A 22,420-nucleotide genomic window follows, 5' to 3' on the forward strand; every position below is an offset into this window, starting at 1 on the left:
CGGTCTCATCAGAAACAACTTTCACAAATTCCGTACTTATTATGTTGGTGAGTTACCTAAACTGAAAGAAGAAAAAGTCTAGATGCATTGCTACTCTTAGTTTAGCTGGTGCAGAATAAACCCCAAAGAATAAGTTGTTTGGGAGAACAGTTATAAGAACAAAGACGAGAATTAGGTTAGACCAGAGCTGGGACGTTTTTATGAAGAATGCTCCCAGATAATAAGAGAAGGTGAGTTGATCATCTTTTATTGGAATTGCATCTGTTAAGTTAGGAGTTTCAAAACTTAAAGTTACACTGAACTTTCAGAATGGAAAGGAAAGCAACAACAGAAACTTGTTTCAAATGCAGGTATTTCTGATCAATTTTAATAATGCCCTAAGCAAACGACTTCCCTCCTTCATTCCAAATAGGAATACCACAAATTGATATTTGAAGTTGTCAGTTCTATCAAAAAACTATTTTGGCTCCCTTCAGAATGTCCTGCATAAGGAACCCCAGATTTGCTTTGTATTGGGAGGGCTTCCGGGTTAGCACCTCCGGCAATGGCGGATTTCCTCTGACCGGGAGGAATCCGCTTCGTGGAAATCAGGGTCTGGACCGCCACGGCGAAGCGGAGACCCATTAAAAACCACAGGCGGGAGAAGCCTGTGGACGTGGGATTCGGCTGGCACCTTTTGCGCCTCCCCTACTCGCGGGGAAACCCGGTTTCGGGGATCCGGAGCGACGTGGGGTGAGCGGCACGGTGCTTCAAATCGACTGCTTTTTTCACGAAGTGAAGCCGCATTACTGTTGCCGGAGAGCGCTGACTTTTTCCTGTGGACAATTGGACTTTAAACAACTACCCGTGAGTAGAACAGAAAATTGGATTACTAAACATCTTTAATTTGGCACCGAAGCGGGAAGGTTCCAAACAGGAAGTCCGCCTTCCACTTTTGTAAATAGATTGAAGCAAAGACATTGCAAGCTAAAGTCTGGAAAGTCTTTTGTAAAGGATTAAATCCCCATCAGCTAAAATTACTAAACCCCCCTTGGAAGCAGGAGAAGAGGGGGAAAGTTTAGATTGTTTAAGCCTGCAGGAGAGAGAGTGAAGAAAGATAAATTACCACCATTTTGAACCTGGAAACGGGCTGCCAGGGAGCGACGTATTGGGAAAGTTCATTGACTGTGAATAAAACGTATGTTGACAGATAGTTAAACAAGAGAAACATATTGATTCCAATGTTTCCTTTTGCACTTGAAAGGAGCAAAATATCTGAAAATCGAAATTAACTTTGTTAACTTTGTTGCTGGACCTGCTTTTAAAAAGATGGCTACAAATAGAAACAGTTTCCCCTAGAGGGAGCTCTTGAAACTGTTGCAGGAGTGGAGCTGGGGAATTCTCCAGCTGTAGAGATTAAAGACTGTGAGAATTAGACATTGACCTTGGACAAGAATGTGGACAGAAGAAGCCTTAGTGATTGCTTTTTGCAAAACAAGTGCCTTATTGGAACAGCTTCATGGCAAGACGGATGCGATGACTACTAGCATTGACAATTTTGGACAAAAAAGGATTGATTTGGGACAAAAAGTGAATACTCATAAAGAAACTACTCAGGAACCGACCCAGGAATCTGCTTTGACATGGCAAGCTGTGGAGAAGACAAAGGAGGAGGTTGTTGTTGAACCTCAAGTAATGCAAGTGGAGAGAGCCTCGGCCTTGTATGAGCATAAGCTGTTGCTTTTGAAGACCGAATCTGGAGAAAGCCAGATTTGGAGAGATGGAGTCCCGCTTGGATTGGAGAAGGAAAGTTGGAAAGATCCCCTTATGCAGGGATGTTCTGGCCTTTGGGATCTGGTTTTGGGCCAGGGGGAGATTGGAGTGGCGAAGGCCTTTAACTTTGGAGGAACTTTGAAACATGTTTTGAATTATTTTTTGGATTTTGGCCCTGTCTATGGAGAATGGGCTGACCTGTCGAGAAGGGATAAAGACATTGTTAGGTTGGAGTCTTCCCGAGATCTACTCCTCAGTGACAAAGGAAGGAAATTAAGAACAAGATCAGCAGAAGACAAAGTAAAGTGTAGGTATAAATATGAAGAAGATCTGCAGAAGGGATATGGAAAAGAGTTAAGAGCCTCGGACAGATCACCAGGTTGATGGACTAGATGGAATGGATAGAAAAGACTGACAGAACCCGAGACCATGGTGAAGAGACGGTGGATGAAGATTGGAAGAAAGTTTAAAAATTTATTTAGAGAAATATTGTAAAATTTATGAGTGTTAGAAAAAATGTTGGAATTAAACTATATGGCTTTAGTAGAAATGTTATAAGGAGTTATGTACAAATAAGTTTTAAGTTTTAGGGTTTTTATGGTAAGATAAGGTTAAAATAAATTAAGACAATTAAATGACAGAAAATAGTGAAAGATGGAAAGGATTTGCTGAAATAATTAATAACTAGAATACAAAAAAGGGAGGTGTGAGGAGGTCGATGAAACAAGTTAATGAAAGACAAAGATATGGAAATATTGCATCTATTTTTAATTTTTTTTTGCTTTTGTTTTTGGTTTTGATGTATTGTGTGTTTTTTTTTCTTTTTTTTTTCTTTTTTTTCTTTTTTATATGTATTGACCTCTATTGTTTAATCTCTTTTTTCTTTTCTTTTTTCACTTTTTTCTGTAATTTTAAACTTTCAATAAATATCATTTTAAAAAAACAAACAGATTTGCTTTGTATTTATGGTGGAATTTCTATGGGAACACCAATAGTACATTGATCATTGTGCCCTTTAAGCAGAGATTCTTATTCCTACCATCATGAGTACTGTAGCTCCCTGTGTTGCAATGACAGATGACACTAAATGGCCCTACATCTGGGTAAGGTAAAGGTAAAGGACCCATAGTCCAGTCAAAGGTGACTATGGGGTTGTGGCGCTCATCTCGCTTTCAGGCCAAGGGAGCCGGCGTTTGTGCACAGACAGCTTTCTGGGTCATGTGGCCAGCAGGACTAAGCCACTTCTGGCGCAAGAAGACACCGTGACAATTGCCAGAGCGCACAGAAACGCCATTTGCTACACCTGGGACACCTGGGTGATAAGAGCAATCCAATCACACCCAATTAATCAGACTTAACAAAAATAAATAAGTTTCTGTCAATCCCATCTAGTATTACAAACAAATTTCATATTGGTACAAATTAAAGATACAAATGAGTGCTACTATAAGCCATAGGCGCCAACTCTAGGGGCCCCTGGGTGCCAGGGCACCCACACCTCAGAGCTCGGACGCGACTTCTGGTTTTGACACTACCCTGAAATAACCTCCCTGGAGATGTTTGAGGCTGTGCCAGGTCTCCAAACATGACTTCCAGTATAAACTGGAAGTTGCATCAGAGGTCTCGCAAGGCCTCGGATGTGACCTCCGAGACCCTGCGAGGCCTCAGAGGCAATGTCTGAGGCCATACCAGGCCTCCAAACACAACGTCCGGTTTATATCAGAAGTTGCGTCCAAGGTCTCACAAAGACCTGAGCTCTGAGACCTCGCAAGGCCTTGGAAGCGCCGCTGCTGACATAACATGACGTCACAGCATCATGACATCATGTTACATCACATAACCTGGGGCCCAAGTCAGCTGAAGATGCGCACATTAACAAAAATGCAATGTTTCAATATAACGCCACACAGAATACACCTGAGCTACATTGTTATAGTCAATGTTGCTCTGGCATACCCCTGCAGTGCACAGCCTGATGCCTCCACCTAGAACAAGCTTTTGAATGCTAGGGAATGAAACAGGTGGAGGCGTTGCCCCAGTAACAATTCATTCAGCCTCATTCTGACTACTAATGGAAATAACAAAAAGGCTTGTCAGCAAGAGCAAAGGCAGCTCAGCTCCAAAATGCCAGCAGGAGCAAAGGATAGTCTTAGTATGGAGTGGTAGATAAGATCCTCCTGAAGACAAGCCAAACAGTAATTCCTGCTTCCACTCTCTGCTCATCACATAGTTCTTTAACACTTGTAGCAAAACTTTATGAATGAATGAATTCATACAGCACGTAGAACAGTCTGGTGTCCTGTTTGGCTAATAGGTCACTGCTATAATTTGTATAATCTGTATTTCCCCACATGTTCTGATGTTATTTGTCATGTGAAATCAGGTGTGCTAGAATTAGTTGTCATGCAAGAAGCACAAAAAAATGCTTTAAGGCAAGCATAGGCAAACTCAGCCCTCCAGATGTTTTTGGGACTACAACTCCCATCATTCCTAGCTAACAGGACCAGTGGTCAGGGATGATGGGAATTGTAGTTCACAACGTCTGGCGGACCAAGTTTGCCTATGCCTGCTTTATGGGCAAATATACAGTAGCACCATATAATTAGTACTCTGGGGTTTATAAAGCAGAGCTGGTGCACATAAGGTTCTTTACCATGTGATTGTGTGTGTGTTTGTCCACTGTTCATGGCCCCAGCTATACACACTGTGTCAAAATAATGCATATTGGAATGTTATTGCAAGGTGTAAAATGTTACCTGCATGGCTTATTCTGGCACCACACCTTCTTACATATGAACAATGTTGCTGGGAACCAGTCCAACTCATGCGTCTGAGAAGCGAGCAAATTAGATTTCCTAGGACACTGTTGGACCACAGCCATTTTTTTTGAGACCCATCATCTCTCACTGGAAATTTCTCTTCCCTTCAGCGTGCTCGACACTGTCATTCATTACCTCCACTCCACCAGACTACTTGGTCAGGATTAGATTAAATATATTTATTAGATAGTAGCCTACACATAATGTGGAAGTGCAAACACATTTGTAAGTTAAGATTCATAGGTCTGATTCTTGCTGATGATTCTCCGACGATACATCAAATACAACTGGAATTCAATTGATCTGGTTCTACCTATCGATCTGCTCCACTTATTCATAGCAAGCTTGCCTCCATCAGCCAGACAGAGCATTTGTCCAGATAGCCACCATTACTGGGTTCAGCCAAAGCATGAACACCTGTAGCTTTGTATTTAAAGTGAGAGACAAAAATAGATGTCACTTGTGACAGAGTGAGATTCTTAGAATGGGGAGGACTCACAGGCTGCATTCACACGACTATTTAATCCATATTCCATTTCCCTAACTGTTATACTTTCCACATTATATTTGAGACTTCACACAACATTAACACCACTTCCAGAAATGCAGTATAACAGAATTCATTGGAAGTTTAGCATTCATTCCTATGTTATTTACTTCCAGAAAAAGAATATGTTTGCAAATAACATGGAAACGTGAACTAAACTTGTGCTGTATTCTGCTGTATTTCCAGAAGTGGCACTGCTGTTGTGCAAAGGCTCAAATGTAAGGTGGAAATTAACACTTAGGGAAATGTTGAGGAAATGGAATACACTGCCGTGTGAATGCAGCCAGTCTGTAGCTCATGAGGGTGTGGAAAGTGGAGCATGTAAGTAGCCCATCAGAGGAGGAAATTAGCCCAGAAACGATCAAAGACCCCTAAGTAAGAATGGTGCAATGAAGGAAGAGTCATATTGAATCCGTATCACAATGATTCCAGAATTAGAGTTTCTGAGATTTTCACCCATTTCCTATAAGGAAAAGACTTCTGTGCAGGAAATCACGTGAAACCCATGTCTGTGGTGATGAGTCCACATTTCATGTGCATATTTCTTTAAAATATGGTATGTCATGGTTTCACACAATTCCCTACATTCTAGTTACAGGTAGGTAGCCATGTTGGTCTGTCATAGTCGAAACAAAATAAAAAAAAATTCCTTCCAGTAGCACCTTAGAGACCAACTAAGTTTGTTACTGGTATGAGCTTTTGTGTATGCACACGAAAGCTCATACCAATAACAAACCTAGTTGGTCTCTAAGGTGCTACTGGAAGGAATTTTTGTTATTTTGTTACAATTCCCTACAGTTATTTCCATTTAGGAGTGAAACGTTCGAAGTAGTTGTCTGAGGATGCAAACAATTTCCCAGCTTTTTGCTTCGTATAACACACATCTAGAATATGCAGAGGCCTGGGCTACAAACATTTTTATATTCCTTTTTTAGTCATTTGTTTCTACTGCAACCTATTCCATTTCTCCCCTCCACCTTCATTACCATAGTTATTTGTGTTCCTTCCAACAACACTATGTAATGTGGCCAACATCTGCTGCTTGAAATTCATTTTCTCTCATCCTTTTCATGGAAGATGGCTGTTCATACACCATAGTGGCATGTTTCATAAAGTTGGGAGAGGGGGAGGGGGAGTCCTCCTTAGTCATATAAAGATTTTTGATTGTGTGTGCAGGCGTACACTATTTTTATTCAACATTTCCATTAAAGAAGCCAAGTGTGCTGGTGGCACAGAAAATTTATCTCTCTGCTGCTCATTCAAGAAGAAGCCAAGGCTTTGGCTGCTAGATTCTTAAATGTACAGTCAGATTCTTCTTGTGATATGAAAGCTACTGGATTCTGTGCTGTTGCTGCTTTTGCACAGGAAATTGGGTTGCAGGAACCTTTGGCCATAAGCAGTGGTAGACAAACTGCCATTTTCAAAAGTCCTCTGCAAGCAATGAGTTCAGACCTCTTGCAATAACAACCTGCCCCTCCTAAGCAACCTGCTGCAAGCAGAAGGAGAGATAAAGATTGTTGCTGCCCAGTTTGGGCTCTGGTACCACCCACTGCCAGCATGCACTCACTCTCTCAGTTACCTGCAAGGGACTCTGTGATCCTTAGTTCAGTTCCCCATTCTTGATCTAGGTCACTAAAGATGTCTTCCTAGCTGAACAAGATGGATGGAAAATTTGACAAGAGCAATCTATCAAAGTAACCAGTAGTCTAGATTATTCATAGGATGGCCTGCTCACTGAACTGGGACTGACTCAAGACCAGGAATGCAAAAATGTAGATATTCAGTATGCACTGGCTCCTAAACAAACAAACAAACAAGCAAACACACACACACACACACACACACACACACACACACACACACACAACTGGGCTTGGTTCAGCAGTCAGAAGACCAGGCTTCTTGTATCTAGCTCCTAGAGAATCTCACTGACTTTGCCATCTTTCACAAGACTATTCATTTATGTCTGCAACAACACAATTTCATTAATCAGCAGGACATCTGATTCACATAAAAGTGCAACTGACTTATTTAGCCTACCCAGAAGAGTATGACTACAGGTTCCATTGCAATTTCTTTGTCCACACTATGGCAAGAACAAGGGCAGCTGTTTGTCCCATAGCATATCATTGCTCTTAAAACAGGATGAGGGTGACTTTGGTACACAACCTAACTGCAGTCTTAGTTATGACTAAGGTTAAAGGTATAAATAAGCTGCTTCTGGGTACTTGTGGGCCTATTGAGAGCACCATGTTTGGCCTTACTGAACAGCATCAAGAGGAGGGCTTCATATGTGTAGCACAGATAGAAAGGCTTTCAGATTACTTGTAGCCTTATTTTGTCTCTCTTACCCTATGTAAATGGAGCCATGTGAAGCTAGATGTGCCATGTATAACTGGGGGCGAGTGGTTCCACCTGAATTCCTACCTCCGGTATTCTTCATTGTGCAATGCCACACAAGTTCAATATCTCAGCAAATACAGGACAGGATTCAGAATACAGTGGTACCTCGGGTTACGTACTTAATTCATTCCAGAGGTCCGTACTTAACCTGAAACTGATCTTAACCTGAAGCACCACTTTAGCTAATGGGGCCTCCTGCTGCTGCCGCACTGCCGGAGCACAATTTCTGTTCTCATCCTGAAGCAAAGTTCTTAACCTGAAGCACTATTTCTGGGTTAGCGGAGTGTGTAACCTGAAGTGCATGTAACCCGAGGTACCACTATAAAGGGAGCCAGGCATCACTTTTGTGGTCCCAAATTTTACTTTGGTGCCATTGTACTCAGAGAATTACGGTAAAGGTAAAGGTAAAGGTAAAGGTACCCCTGCCCGTACGGGCCAGTCGTGTCCGACTCTAGGGTTGTGCGCCCATCTCACTTAAGAGGCCGAGGGCCAGCGCTGTCCGGAGACACTTCTGGGTCACATGGCCAGCATGACAAAGCTGCTCTGGTGAGCCAGCACCAGCGCAGCACACGGAAACGCCGTTTACCTTCCCGCAATAAAGTGGTACCTATTTATCTACTTGCACTTAAGAGTGCTTTCGAACTGCTAGGTGGGACCAAAAGACGGGAGCTCACCCCGCCGCGGGGATTCGAACCGCCGACCATGCGATTGGCAAGCCCTAGGCGCTGAGGTTTTACCCACAGCGCCACCCGCGTCCCCCCGAGAATTACGGTAGTCTATTCCTAAAAACCAGGTGCTTCTTTCAGAAAACATGTGCATACATTCAGACGGAAAGACCAACATAATACTAAGGAGAATAATCTTACCAAATATTTTAACTTTTTAACTGAATTATACACCAAGGCAAAACGTTTCATAAGATACCGAAAAATGATCCCCCTCCCCTACAAATGTTCTCTGCTGAATTATCAAAAGGCAGAGGTTTCAGAGCATGTTCTAGGGAACTCTGGTATTCTTATCAGAGCTTCCTTAAAGAGAAGGTCAATAGTGCTGGAAAACCTGTTCCAAATGGTAGTAGTGGGAGCAAGCTGCCTAGCTTCTCTGGTAACGGGAAGCTACAAATAAGCTTTGGCTATATTCTATAGTACACTCTTTAGTATGCACTAGGTAACTTTAAAGCCCATTAGGCCTGGCCTCTATGTAAACTGACTGTGCATTGTAGAATATGCCATGAAAATATTTGCAATTCACAGGCTAGGGTTTTGATCCAAACCCTACAAATATATAAATTCATCAAACCAGTATATAGATTTGTGATTTAGTCTGCTGAACCACAAACCTTTCTGCTGAAGAGAGGGTGGGCTTCCTTGCTTGCTCTCTCTTCTTTCTTCAGAACTGTAAGGCTGCTTGTGAGCAACATGAAGACCAGAAATGGAAAGTTCTGTTGCTTTTGGCTTTCTTGGTTTCTCATTTTTCCAATCTTAAAGTCGGTTCTCCACATTTTGGCAGCCCTTTGCATTTTTGTTTTTTTAAAATAATCCTCATGAAAATTCACCAGCGTTTTAGTACAAATTTCTCCTAATACTTTTTAATGCAGTTTTGACCAATGTACATTGATTTTCCCTAATATGACACATATTTGTATGTTATTTTCACATATATATTAATTTTTATGCACACTTTCCTCTAACATATGCATTTTTGTAAACCCTGTCTGATTGGGGAACTGCATTGAAAAACCCATATAAAGCGAGGATTTTGAAGGATGGCTGTGTTTTGGTTCACATATCGTTTTAGAAAGTGCAAATTTGACAGATCTGCTTTTCAATATGAACCGAATCAAATTTCTTCCCCATCCTTGATGGTGGCAGACCCCTTTGTGTGGCCCTTTGTATGGACACAGGAAACCATGTGCAGTTTCTTCCTGCACCATTTTGAAAAGTGTTTGTACCTAGTGCACCAGAGATCCTGTTCATTGAAGCTGCTCCAAGCAGCTTTGCAATGTGTTAAAACAAGAAAAGGGACAAGAGATCAAACGCTTGATACACCTTGAAAGGACTCCTAAATTGCCTCTTCCTTTCGCTGATTATTTTTAAGGTTTCCCCCCAGAATTATTCCCCAAAAAATCTGCACAGGAATTAGCCCCAAAATATTTTAAGATGTCTATGTATTGGGGGTGGGGGGTGGGAGATGGGGCAGCCTGAAATATAACCATCCATTCCTAGTGCAGGAGCTCCAGAAGAGATGGACTTCAGCATATAAATGTAGAGCCAGTGTGATGTAGTGGTTAAGAGCGGTAGTCTCATAATCTGGGGAACCGGGTTCGTGTCTCCGCTCCTCCACATGCAGCTGCTGGGTGACCTTGGGCCAGTCACACTTCTTTGAAGTCTCTCAGCCCCACTCACCTCACAGAGTGTTTGTTGTGGGGTAGGAAGGGAAAGGAGAATGTTAGCCGCTTTGAGACTCCTTCAGGTAGTGATAAAGCGGGATATCAAATCCAAACTCTTCTTTTTCTTCTTAGGTGACAGGGTTCCTTTGAAAGTGGAGAATTCATAGAACACTTTACAGAGCAATACTGAAGGGGCAGAGAGAACTAAAGACAGATGAACTGCGGTATTCAAGCCCTGTGGGGCTTACACCAATAAGGAAGAAACGGGGGGGGGGCAAATTTCCTTCCCTCCCAGTGTCTTTTCTTAAGTTCCCGCCCATGGCTTCCAATGGGAGGGCAAAAAACTCTGCTTGCTCCAGAGCTGACATTGTCTCCCATTACATAGACAACTGGGGCTTCCATTTTGGCCATCCTGCCCCCTAAAAAATCACCAACACCAATATGAAGGATTCTGATGGTCATTGTACATGCTGTCAAGATAATAAAATCCATTCTAAACTTTTTTTCAGTTGGCAAAAGGATGCTTAAGTGGGGGGGGGGAGAGAGAGTATAGCCTTGTGTCAGTCTTCCCCAATCTCATGCCTTCCAGATGTTTGGACTACAGCTCACAACAGCCCTGCTGGGGCTGGTGTAAGCCATAGTCCAAACATCTGGAGAATGCCAGGTTGGGGGAGGCTGACCTACTGCCCAGGCATTGTAGAGCTATGAACAAAACCACTAGAGCTTTAACAATTCTAGGAGGCAAAGTCTAGCTCTGAAAACCACTCACTTCACTTACAGCCATTTTATCCATTATCCTGTGAATGGGGCCAGGGGTGGGGGGAGGCGTGCCTTTAAAGAAAACCAGTTGATGCAGGTGTTGGTGTTTACACTGAGCATTCAGCTGAGGAAGTGCTGCCTGGAATCAAAACGACAAGTCAAGCAGCCCCCCCCCTCCCCGTTTCCCATTTAATAGTTTTGTAATTTGAGGATAATTGCACACAAACTGCAAAAATCAAACATTCTTAGTGCAGTTACAGAATACTCCTCTAACTTTTGTCTCTTCGCTAAGGAATGCAGTAATAGTTCATTTCCTGCTCTGCCCCATTTCCAAACTACTTCCCTCCCCAGTCCCTGCCTTTTCCCTCAAAGTCTGTCAACTAGCTAAATGATCACAGGTGATTGTTCTCTCTCCCCTCTGCAAAGAGAATGTACCCACTTGAATATTATTTTTTTCTGAGGAACAACTCGTTTCATTAAGATTCATTCACAAGAAGTCTTAGCTGTGCTGGTGTCATTTTCATCAATGCCTTTGAAACGTTACCATAACCTGACAAGTCTCCCCCTCCCACCAGCCTTTGAGAGGGCTCAAACTACAGCATATGCTATAATAATAATAATAATAATAATAATAATAATAATAGATAATCAGAGATGTTTCTGGCCAATTTCCTACAGCATCCTGGTGATGAAGCTGAGGCACACTCTTAAGATTCACACACTTGACACAGATGCATGAATGATAGCGCAGTGTGGATGAATTCAAATACTTTTAAACACTTTTTTATATAAAAAACCCCCCACCCTGTATACTGCATATCCGGAATATTCCCCCACCCTGCTTAATGATTTGGCCTACGTCATTAAAAAAAATGGCAATGGATTGCAATTTAATATCTTTATGCATTGCAATTTAATATCTTTATGAGAAATGCAAACTGATGGCACAATGCCCATTACAGTATCTATGAATTATTCAAGGGATTGAAAAGGGACAGCTGATTTCCTTTTCTTCCCCTAAGAAAATCTTGGAAGCAGCATGCTTGCCTTCCTCAGCGAAGTGCTGCTTCTTTAGGGTCAGCCTGGCAATCCTTTTACATTACCAATCCATCAGGCTTCCAAAATCTCTGAAGGAGCACCCCAGCTGTTCCATGTGGACTCACAAGGCACAATATTTCCAAGGCTTCCTATCCAAAATATATCCTATTGCTAAAGACATAGTGAAAGAATCAAGGGCAAAGGAGTGTAAAAAGCTGTGGCTGTAGTTTCCCCAGATCATTAAAGATCAGGTTTAGCCAAGCCGCGGGCTCTGCAAGTAAACACTCTTTCGAACAACCATTTTCTGTAGTTTTGAGAGATCACAGGAAGACAGTCCGTGCACACAGAAGACCAGTTGCTTTTCACCCAGAAGTGCTAGCGATGCAGTGCAGTGCAGAATTTTGAATGACTCGATGCTACAGAAAGAAAGAGCATAAAACTTCTGCTCCCAGTTACAGTGCCTTCCCTCTGGCAAAACCAGCCACTTTTCAGGACAAAACCCAGAAGATCCTTTCCTGCAGAAAACTCCCAGAACTACCCCCACCCCCATGTGAACTGTAGTCCAAACATCTGGAAGGCACGGAAGACTGACACAGGGGTTATACTTCCCCCACCCCACCCCAGTTAGTTGAAAGCAAGTCCTGCTGATCTCAGTGGAACTTATTTCCAAGTGCTTCAGGCTCCCAGCCTAATACTAAACAGGGTTACTCAGAAGGAAGTCCCATTAGATTCTGTATGACATATTCCCCAGTAAGTAAGCTTGCATGTTGCTTTGCATGCATGCTTCCTGAGAAAGTGCTGTTTTCAAAAGGCTTTAACTTCCAGCTGAATGTGCTTAGGCTTTCAGCACTGCAACATGATTCCCCGTGCATTCCTACCCCAAAATAATTCCCATTTAGCCCCATCCTAATATACATGCTTACCAGAAGAACCTTAACCTAAGGGGAATTTGCTTAGGGGAATTTACTTCAGAGGGAATCAGGCTGTTAGTCAACACGTGGCTGTTCCCCACCCCAAAAGACAAAAAACTTTCTACTAAAACTCAGCAAGGCTAGGGGCTCAAGTCTGCCACCCTACCTTGGTTTCCTTAGAAGTGACCTGGGACAGCTCAGTCGGTAGAGCATGAGACTCTTAGATCGTTGGTTCAAGCCCCATGTCGGGCAAAAAATCCCTACATTACAGGGGAAGTTGGACTCGACGACCCACGGGATCCCTTCCAACAGGGCAATTCTAAGATTACTGTTTCTAAGCAGACACACTTGGGGCTTCGTAGCTCCCAATAACCCCAAATCACACCCCTCCTTTTAAAGAATAAACCTCAGCAACCTGTAGCACAATGGGTCAGTGTACCTAACTGTTAAACAGAAGGTTGGTGGGTTCAACCCAGGGACGTCTGTGGGGAGACTTCCTGCACTGCAGGGGGCTGGACTGGATGACCCTTAGGGTCCCTTCCAACTCTACAGTTTCTAATTCCCTAGGGACTTGCTTCAGAATCGACCCGGACTGGATCAAGCTTCCCAGAGAAGAAGTTCACACTCGGAAAAGGAGCAGGAGAGGAGAGCAGCTGTTTTTGTCTAGGTGGCGAGTTGCAACCCCTTCCAGCAACGCGGGCGCTCGATCCTGGACCAGAACAGAAAGTGATGGCAGCGTGAGGATGAGGATGATGATGATGATGATGATGATGCCATCCAAAGGACCGAACCCCCTAAGCAGGAAAAAGCACAGTGCTCCCTTTGCTCGCCAGATGCGCCGATCGAATGCAGGGTTAAATTAAGTTTTGCCAGACTGTATGCACGCATACAGTCCCCGGATTTGCAAACCAGTCCCCATACAAAATCCATTGAAGTTGAAAAAATGTCCCTGGGGAAAAATAAAAATCTGATAACCTTAGGTTAAGTGCAGCGAAGTGGCCACAGGCAGGACCGGGCGGGCACGTGCGGAGCCTCGGCTACTCACCAGCTGCCCAGGCGCACCGTCAAGAGCAGCAGCAGGAGCCTCGCGCCGCCGCGGGGGCTCCACGGACGCGAAGGGAAGCAGGCACCCAACTCCGGCTCCATGCGCGCTCGGCGCTCTGGGTCCAGCTGCCACTGCTGCTGCTGCTGGCGCGCCGGGTCCGCAGACTCCCGTCTCCACTTCGCAAATGGCAGCAGCAGCAGCACAACACCAGCGCCGCCGCCGCCGCCACTTGCCCTCCGGCTGCTGCTGCTGCAGCCGCTGCTGCTGCTTTCGCGATAATAGTTGTAGTAGCGGCGGCGGCAGCAGCAGCAGTTAAGGAGAGCGCGAGAAACCCCTCAGCAAACAGGTAGCCGCGGGTCCGGGAGCGGAGGAGCCGTCAAGGCGTGACTGGCCAATCGGCGCTCCAGCTCGCGCCATAAATGATCGAGCGCACCAATCAAGCCGGCCCGGGGGCGGGGTTTGCTTTCCGTTCGAAAGCGGGGCTGAGGGGAGAGAGGAGAAATTGGCGGCAATAATAGGGAGCGGGGCTGCTGCTGGGAAGGGCTCCGGGCTTTCTGCTTGTGGAGGAAAGTTGGAGGTTATTCGTGTAAACTGGGGAGTTGCTTCCTCCTCCAACTTTTTAGAATTGGTGGGGCGTGTGTGTGTGTGCTTCCTAGGGATATTCTCTTTCCAGCAAAACTCTCACAGGAAAGAGCGAGGGGAAAAACCTCCCCTCAGGAAAAGTGGCGGGAGAGTTTCTCTCTCTGGATCTGCGTTGCCAAGCTCCGAAAAGGGGTCTCGGCTGAAGCAAATTCTTATGCAGCTAATCCTGCGTTCCTTGCTTGATCAAGAGATTTCTTTCCACCACACAACAGATTCATTTCTCTGTCTCCCCCACCCCCGCCATTTTTCCCCTTTAAAGTTTCCAAGCCCAGTGGTTGTAGGAAAACACAGATTTTAATCAAAGGGGAAAACACACATTTTAACGAAAGGAGAAGAAAGTGAACTGCAGATGCAAACATGTAGCTACTAAGGCTTTATTTCAGTTCCTTACCCCCCTCCCTCAATATCTGTATTCTAATTCTTTATTCTACACCCTAGATATGCAAGGTCACATGGTTGTATTCAGTATTAATTAATACTGCCGCTATTCGCTATACCTAATACTCCATCTCAAGGGTGCCAATTTGAATAAAATATTGAGAGGGAGGCAAGCCCTCAAAACTGATCACAAGATGCCCATCAAATTTTGAGAAGGCCTGCCCCCCTCAAATATTTTTTTTGGAGGGGACCGAAAGAACCTCGGCCCCTAGGAGTTGGTTCCTATGTCCAACACTTCCACTGAAACCAAATAGGTTTGGCTAGGACACACCTGAAGACTTCTGTGCAAAGTCTAGGAAGGAGAGGAACAAAAATAGTTTCTTTATAAAATAAAACCTTTAGTCCATGGTTCTACCAAGACATTCGGAGCATGCTTTGCTTGGGGCTAAATAGGAAATATTTGGCATAGTGATGGAGGCACAAACCCATCACTCTACTTCACCTTCCTAGCCCAGGTCATTGTGATTCCCCGTGGCTCTTTTGCACTATAGAGCCTGCTCTTCTTGTGCTAGAGAGTGTAGATGAGGGACCGATCCTTTGATGGTGGTGAGTGGAGCTGTTTCCCGCTTTGGACCCCCTTTCCAGTGTAGGACATATCCTGAAGGCAGCTCTGGTGAACAACGGGACGCAGGGCTCTTTATCTCAGGCCCACATATTCGCATAAAGACTCAGCTGCAACGGAAAACAAGGTGAATTTGAACAGAATCGGAGAGCAGCCGGATCCAGAAAGAAAAATGTGCAGATGAGGTTGCCAACTCTACAGTCTTGGAAGGGTGCCTGTGGTGCCTGTGCCCTTGGAAGCACTTGGCAGAGTGTGGCATGTGGGTGTTATGTCCCTTTCTTGCTCCATTAGGATTGCCAAGGAACAAGGACAGAACAGCTGGCAATCTCTCCGAATTGTAGGTGGCAGTGGTGGTCAGTATGTGGGCCTGACTTCTGGTCTGTATGGTACCGACAAGGTTGCTGCTGTATCTACTGGACTGCTGCCTGTGGAAAGCTGGGAGACAAAGGTAGTTATGAGCACCAGTTAACAGCTGTAATGGGTTGCCTTTAGCTAAACAGATGCGAGGGGTGAATTACAAAAAAGAGAGGGAAGGGAACAGCCGTAAATGGGAGTGGTGCTTTGGCTCAGCCCCTCTCACTTGCAGTGTGCTTCTAGGGCTCCATCTCTTTGGGTTACTAACTGCCGTGCCTACAATACTTACCTGTTCCCTTTAGGGTTTTTCAGCTGAACTTTGTATGCAGTGGCTGAATGTTAAGCTCCACAGTGCCTGCTGCAATATTACAAGGCAAAAGGGATTGTGAGTATTTGACAAACGGTGGCAGTGGGGTATTTGCTACTGCTGCACCAAGTGTCTGTTCTCATATTTACTTTCAGCAGTACATGGTGAGGTCATACCTGCACATGAACATCTATAAGCAAAGATTCCCTTTCCTACACAGCATATAATATACTCAAATTTCTGGTAAAGAGTCTTAGGTGCCCATTGATGGCATATTTCCAAGGTACAATGATAGAGGATGCTAAGATGTGATGAAATGGACCCCGAAAGAGCTCCAGCGAACATTATTACAGAATGGAATTGTGCTGTAAAGTGCATGCTGCAATCCTTCATGTACTTATTGGTAGAATGAATTCACAAGAGTAATTTTAATGCACTACTGCATGCATACAGGCTGGAATACATCTATATGACTAGATCTATGTTCATTTACAAGTAAATTAGTTTCATGTAGAATTGGAAGATGACTTCTTTTTAAGTTCTACTGGGATAAGAGCTCAGAATAATGTGAACGCTTACATGTTCCATCACTGTCATGATGTCAGGGATGGGTTGTCGACAGTTATCTGAGATGAATCAGGAGCCAGGAGGTGAACCAAGGAATTGGAGCTGGGGAGCAAGCCCGAAGTCAGGGCTGAGGACAAAGCAAAAGTCAGGGCCAATCAGCAATCAAAAGAACCCACAGGAATGCACTTGAGCCAGGAAGACATGGTTGTGCAGGCACGACCTAACTTAAGCAGGGGCTCCTTTCATAGTACTTCATGTACAGGAGGGTCCAATGGACAACTTGGGTGGACTACCCCAGGTAAGCTGTCCAGGAAGAAACTCCAGCTGCAGAGATGTGCATGCTTTCCTGTTTGAGACCTGGCAGCTCTTGCCATACAGGCAAGCTGAGTCAAATACTTCTCTCTAGCAATGTTGAAGCTCTGTCCTCAGATGTAACATGATTAGGACGGGTGTTTAATACTGATGCAGTGAAATATCACAAACTATAATATCATACTGACATTAAAAGGGAGTGGGTGGCGCTGTGGTCTAAGCCACTGGGCCTCTTGGGCTTGCTAATCGGAAGGTCGCGGTTCGAATCTGTGTGACGGGGTGAGCTCCCGTTGAATCTGCCAACCTAGCAGTTCAAAAGCACACCAGTGCAAGTAGATAAATTGGTACCGCTGTGACGGGAAGGTAAATGGTGTTTCCATGTGCTCTGCCTCTCGTCACAGTGTCCCATTGTGCCAGAAACGGTTTAGTCATGCTGGCCACATGACCCAGAAAGCTGTCTATGGAAAAACACCAGCTCCCTCGGCCTGAAGCGAGATGAGCGCCGCACCCCATAATCACCTTTGACTGGACTTAACTGTTTACCTTTACTGTATTGACATTGCAGTAGCAAGGATCAGTAACAAGAGGCTCACATTTGGTATTCAGGAGGTATCATTGAGTCCTCCTTCTTAACACCCTACAAATGTAAAAAGTGTAATATTGTGTCAATAAAATTTGGCAGCAAGCCATTGTGGGGAGGACAGCATGTGTTTTTTTGGCCCGGTAGCAAACCTAGCCACTCACCAGGGCACAGTAGATATATTATCTTAATGCTGGAGGCCACCTCTTAGAGCTTATTATTTCTGGCAGGCTCTAAGGCACTTTACCCCTTTAGATTTGTGTAATATACACTTCCCATAAAAGACACTTGAATTTCCGCTTTAAATGGCTTATGCCAACTAATCCACCTTCCCTGGCTTTAATCTCACATGCTCACAACTGAATGCACCAGTGATGGGCAGATTGGTACCCAACCCAATCTCTGAAGCAATGTTAATGAGCAGCATACCGCTGAAGCTTTTTGGGACTCGGCTGTTGCTATGGGGATGGAGAAGATCTGGCAGGAGCCACCACAACACGTTTATAGTAACTGGAAACTTTTCAGTTTGCAGGGTGCCTAATCCTTGCGTCCAGGAAGTTCTGCATGGGCCACAGAGTTGTGCTTTTGCTGGTAGCTCGATTAGTCACAACACAAAGATGACTGCAGTTCACCAACCCTCTTGTATGAAGCAGAATGACACATCCTTTGCTGTCTGTTTAGGGTGAGCTTGCAAATACACTTTCAAGTCCAAAGGGTTGGAAGTAAATTTCACCACCAAGAGTATCTAGTTGGTCTCAGAATGAGCACATGTATGAAGGTATTCTCATTGGCTGTCCTGCTGAGATATTCCTTCTCATTTTATCTCTTTAGTAAAATTCTCTCTCTCAACCTTCAAAGGAGCTACATTGTTTTTTGAGCCATTTCTCTTAATCCTGTGTTCAGACACTGTTTTGGAAACTTCATTGTCAATCACATTTCAGTTGCAATATACACAAAAACTTCCATAGCTTTTGCAATCATTTTGGGAGGACATGTCATGGCAACAATCAACAGACTGAGAAAGAGATGCACCCCAGACCGCATTCCAGGTGGCTTGGTCTTCCCAGTAGGGACGCTGAAGAATTTGCTCTTTGTGAATTGTGATAGAAACTGGTCTGCAATCTTATGTGTTAGTGTTTTGTAGTGTTTCTGTACTGTGTTGTGTTGTTGTTTTTTTCTTTTCTTATTTTTTTTTGTTTCTTTTTTTGTAGTGTTGTGTTTAAACTGTTGTAAAATTAATAAATATTATTTTAAAAAAGAGATGTTCTACTATGTTGTTTGTGAGTTGCTTTGTGATTTTTGTGAGTGAAAAACAGCATAGAAATATAACAAATAAAATGAAAGGCTTATGCAGGCAATTAAGACCACTCCTCTACAATTGCTTACTGATGTTTTATTGTATTGCTTTTAACTTGTTTGTAACTTTATGGTTTTACTGTCTGGTTTTATGTTTTTATGTTGCTGAAAATCACTGTGATATATTTTTTATGATATTGCGGTATACAGATAGGTTTATAAGTATATAAGCTGTTAGGAGGTCAGGTGTGTGCCTTCACAGCGCAACACTATCCATTACCGATTTGGAAATTCTCCAATGGCTATTGTGTTTCCCAAATGTTTCAATGCAGTTCTTAGCTCATATATATATATATATATATATATATATATATATATATGCATTTCAAATTGTATATTTTGACAGGCGAAACTTTGTTTAGTACACTTATTTAATGTAGTCTCTCTCAAAATAAGCATTTCTAAAAGTATCATTTTGTACTTCTCTAGTTACTAAACATCTGCAAATGGTTACACTTAACAAAGATTGTTTGAGTCTGTAAAAATGGTTGTTTTTGCTAGCAGCAAGCTTTATCAAAAGTAGGCAACAAGACTGGCTTTTTATTACTTTTGTATAACAAAAGTTTAGAAAGCCTTCCATAAATGTATTTTAAAGATAGCATGGTTACAGTTTCAAGAATGCATAACATGCCAGGTGAGTGAAATGGTTTTTTTATTGTTCCTGTAAGGACATTATCATTCTCCTACAGCAAAAATTATTCTGATGCAGGGAACTCTGTGAAACTTGCATGTGGTTCTTCACTGTGATCACTATGCACACATAAGTATCTGCAGCATGTATCTTAAATTTGTTTCACACAGTGCTCTTTTGGGGATGGTGTATTCACAAAGCAAATTTCAGATGCAGTAGAAATCTGTTATTTGTGAGAATAGATAGAAAAGAGAAGCAACAGAATCCCTGCTTGCCTAATACAGACATGTCTCAGAACTTCTCAGAGGGTGCCATTTTTAAAATTATGACACAGTTCCTTTCTTCTTTGGAGAGAAACCTTAAATGTAAAAAAATAAAAATAAAAATTCCAGAATGTAACTGCCAGGTGGAAATTGCATCTTGAGTCAACCAACAGCAACACTTATGCCAGAAACCACTTTGTTTGGCTGATGAGTCATAAAAGGGGCCTAAATACAGTCTTCAACAACTTTTGTAGAAGTCTTGTCCTGAATCTTAAATGTGCTTAAAATCAATGTGAGTCAAGAATGCTTCTGATGTTGTTATTCTTGTACAGATATTCAGATCCTCCCTTATTTAATGTGAAGATTTTTCTACAAACTGTAGTCTTATTGCTAGGGCTTAGATTTCAGTGGTGAGAAGATTGGGATTCACACCATGGTTTGAATGCTGGCACACACACACACACAGAGAGAGAGAGAGAGAGAGAGAGAGAGAGAGAGAGAGAGCGCTGTGCAACTTAAGGCTATTTTTGCACCTCGGTTTAGCATACAATTAGAAATTGGAGATAAAAAAGAAACATGTTTGCTCTTTACTGGGTTTCAGTTAAGGTGGTAAAAGGGGTGGAAAGAAATGCCACATTCTAACTATCACAAGCTGACTATTGCCTGCTCACTCATCATTATCTATTTGGGATGAGTCTAGATCTCTACGGTTCAGGGGCAGCTTGTGGGCCAGTAAAATGACCCCTGTGGGCCGCTTGTGGCCCATGGGCCTTAGGTTGCCGACCCCTGGCTTATACGCTTAAAAAAATAAAAGGCGCTGTTCATGCATGTGCTGAATTGAGAAGGGTGTGGTAGGGCAGAACCTCCTGGTCCCATCCACATTGCCATATCCATCACAAACCCCGTTCTCGACACCTGTGTGTTGAGAGTCTGCAATGGACTGCTACTAGTGGTGTGAGCAGCTGCCCACACAGAGCCACCCCTTTGCAAACACCTGCTCTGAGCATGCAGGTGTAGGGGTGCAGACGGCCTGGAGCAAGTCGTCAGAGGCAAGAGATACGGCCTCACTCCTGCAGACATGAACTCTACTCATGGAGGGAACATCCTTCTGCACATGTCATTCTGGTGTTCAACCACATGGAGCAAGCAGGAAAGGTGCAATTCATTGTTATTAAAAGTTTGGCCTCGAGTGCTTCTTGAAAACAAAAAGAAAAGAAGCACTTCCACGCTAAGGATTACCTCCTTCATTTAATTTTTAAGTGTTGCCGTAGTCGTGCTGCTAGTAATCATGTTAATGAGTAATGTAAGCAATCGAGGCAGCTAATCAATGACATCTTAATTAAAATGGTATTTAACTGTAGGAAATAAGAGCTTTATACAATTTTTTAAATAGCAGACATATTGACTATTTGGTAGAATGCAATTGTTTCGCTTATTTTTCACCCTGATACAACAGCAGAAATGAAAAATTAGGCTTTCATCGTCTGTTTTCCGTGCCCTTTAAGCTAAACTTTCCTCTTCTTCCTCTTCATTTGTTCAAGTACAGTTCAGTAATCCAGTGTAATGCTTTATGTGCAGCTACTAACAGTATGATTGTCCAGTAATTTCTTTAAGACCAACTTTATAGGACAATAAGGTTTTTTTATATACGTATTAAAAATATCTCTTTATCCTGTATTTAAACAATCAGTGGTTTTTCAAAGTGATATTTAGGAATGCTGGAATCATTAAATTATCTGGCTGGAATAGCTCAGTTGGTACAGCATCAGACTCTTAATCGCAGGGTTGCGAGTTCAAACCCCACACTGGGCAGAAGACTCCAGCATCACAGGTGATTGGACTAGACTACCCTCCCAACTCTACAATTCTACCTGAAAATAGTTCAACCTCCTTTAATTGAACAGGATTTTCTTCTCAAATGGACTAGATATCCAAATGGACTATACCAAATGGATCACAAGTAGGGGGAGAAAAACTCTTAAGATACACTTCATTGGAGGAAAACCTAGAGGGCAGAATGTTTGTGTGTCCCCACACAAAAGAAGAAGAAGGGGAAGAAGAGTTTGGATTTGATATCCCGCTTTATCACTACCCTAAGGAGTCTCAAAGCGGCTAACAATCTCCTTTTCCCTTCCTCCCCCACAACAAACACTGTGCAGTGAGTGGGGCTGAGAGACTTCAGAGAAGTGTGACTAGCCCAAGGTCACCCAGCAGCTGCATGTGGAGGAGCGGGGAAGCGAACCCAGTTCACCAGATTACGAGTCTACCACTCTTAACCACTACACCACACTGCCTTCCCCTACCTCAAGCAGCTAAAAACAAAAAACCTTTCCTGACTTAGATATGGGTTATGCTCATTTATTGAGAAAGAAAGCTAAATCTGTCTTCTAGTTTGTCCTGTTCCCACCAGCACAGAATCTGGGTGGTACATTGGCTTGTAAGCATGCTTTGGCTCAGAGTGGCATGGCATCTCAACTTGGGATCGCAGTTAAGCTGTCTCCTCCTTAGCCACAATTTGTAGCCAAGGTTTGTTCTTGACTACAAATTGTGGTTCAGGAAGGGAGAGCTCCTTGCTTTGGAAAATGGGCAATTTTCATAAGGACAGCTCCAAGAAAATGCATTATTTATAGAACTTTATGCAGAACCAACTTGTTTGGCCTTTGAAGAAATAGATAATAGGGCTAACAGGTCTGGTCACAATTATCCAGAAACAAGTTTTATTGTGTACATTTGTAGGAAGATAGG

The 22,420-nt window shown here is 43.3% G+C and overlaps 1 protein-coding gene and 2 long non-coding RNA genes across 4 annotated transcripts in view; 1 reads left to right on the top strand and 2 right to left on the bottom strand.

Moving 5' to 3' along the window:
• Positions 1-13,952, bottom strand: part of GABRG1 (gamma-aminobutyric acid type A receptor subunit gamma1) — a 75,917-nt gene extending 61,965 nt beyond the window's left edge. Inside the window, exon 1 of one of the 2 annotated variants that reach the window (XM_083460047.1) lies at positions 13,664-13,952. In XM_083460047.1, the coding sequence (XP_083316173.1) occupies positions 13,664-13,764 (101 nt within the window). In that variant the 5' untranslated portion in view covers positions 13,765-13,952. The other variant, XM_083460043.1, reaches the window with a different exon arrangement.
• LOC310686413 overlaps positions 1-22,420 on the top strand; it is a 202,397-nt gene that overhangs the window by 154,471 nt on the left and 25,506 nt on the right. The window lies entirely within an intron of this gene.
• LOC310686473 overlaps positions 1-22,420 on the bottom strand; it is a 209,427-nt gene that overhangs the window by 62,618 nt on the left and 124,389 nt on the right. The window lies entirely within an intron of this gene.

Source organism: Podarcis liolepis (genome assembly GCF_965112155.1).
Source record: "Podarcis liolepis genome assembly, chromosome: 9".
NCBI lineage: Eukaryota > Metazoa > Chordata > Lepidosauria > Squamata > Lacertidae > Podarcis > Podarcis liolepis.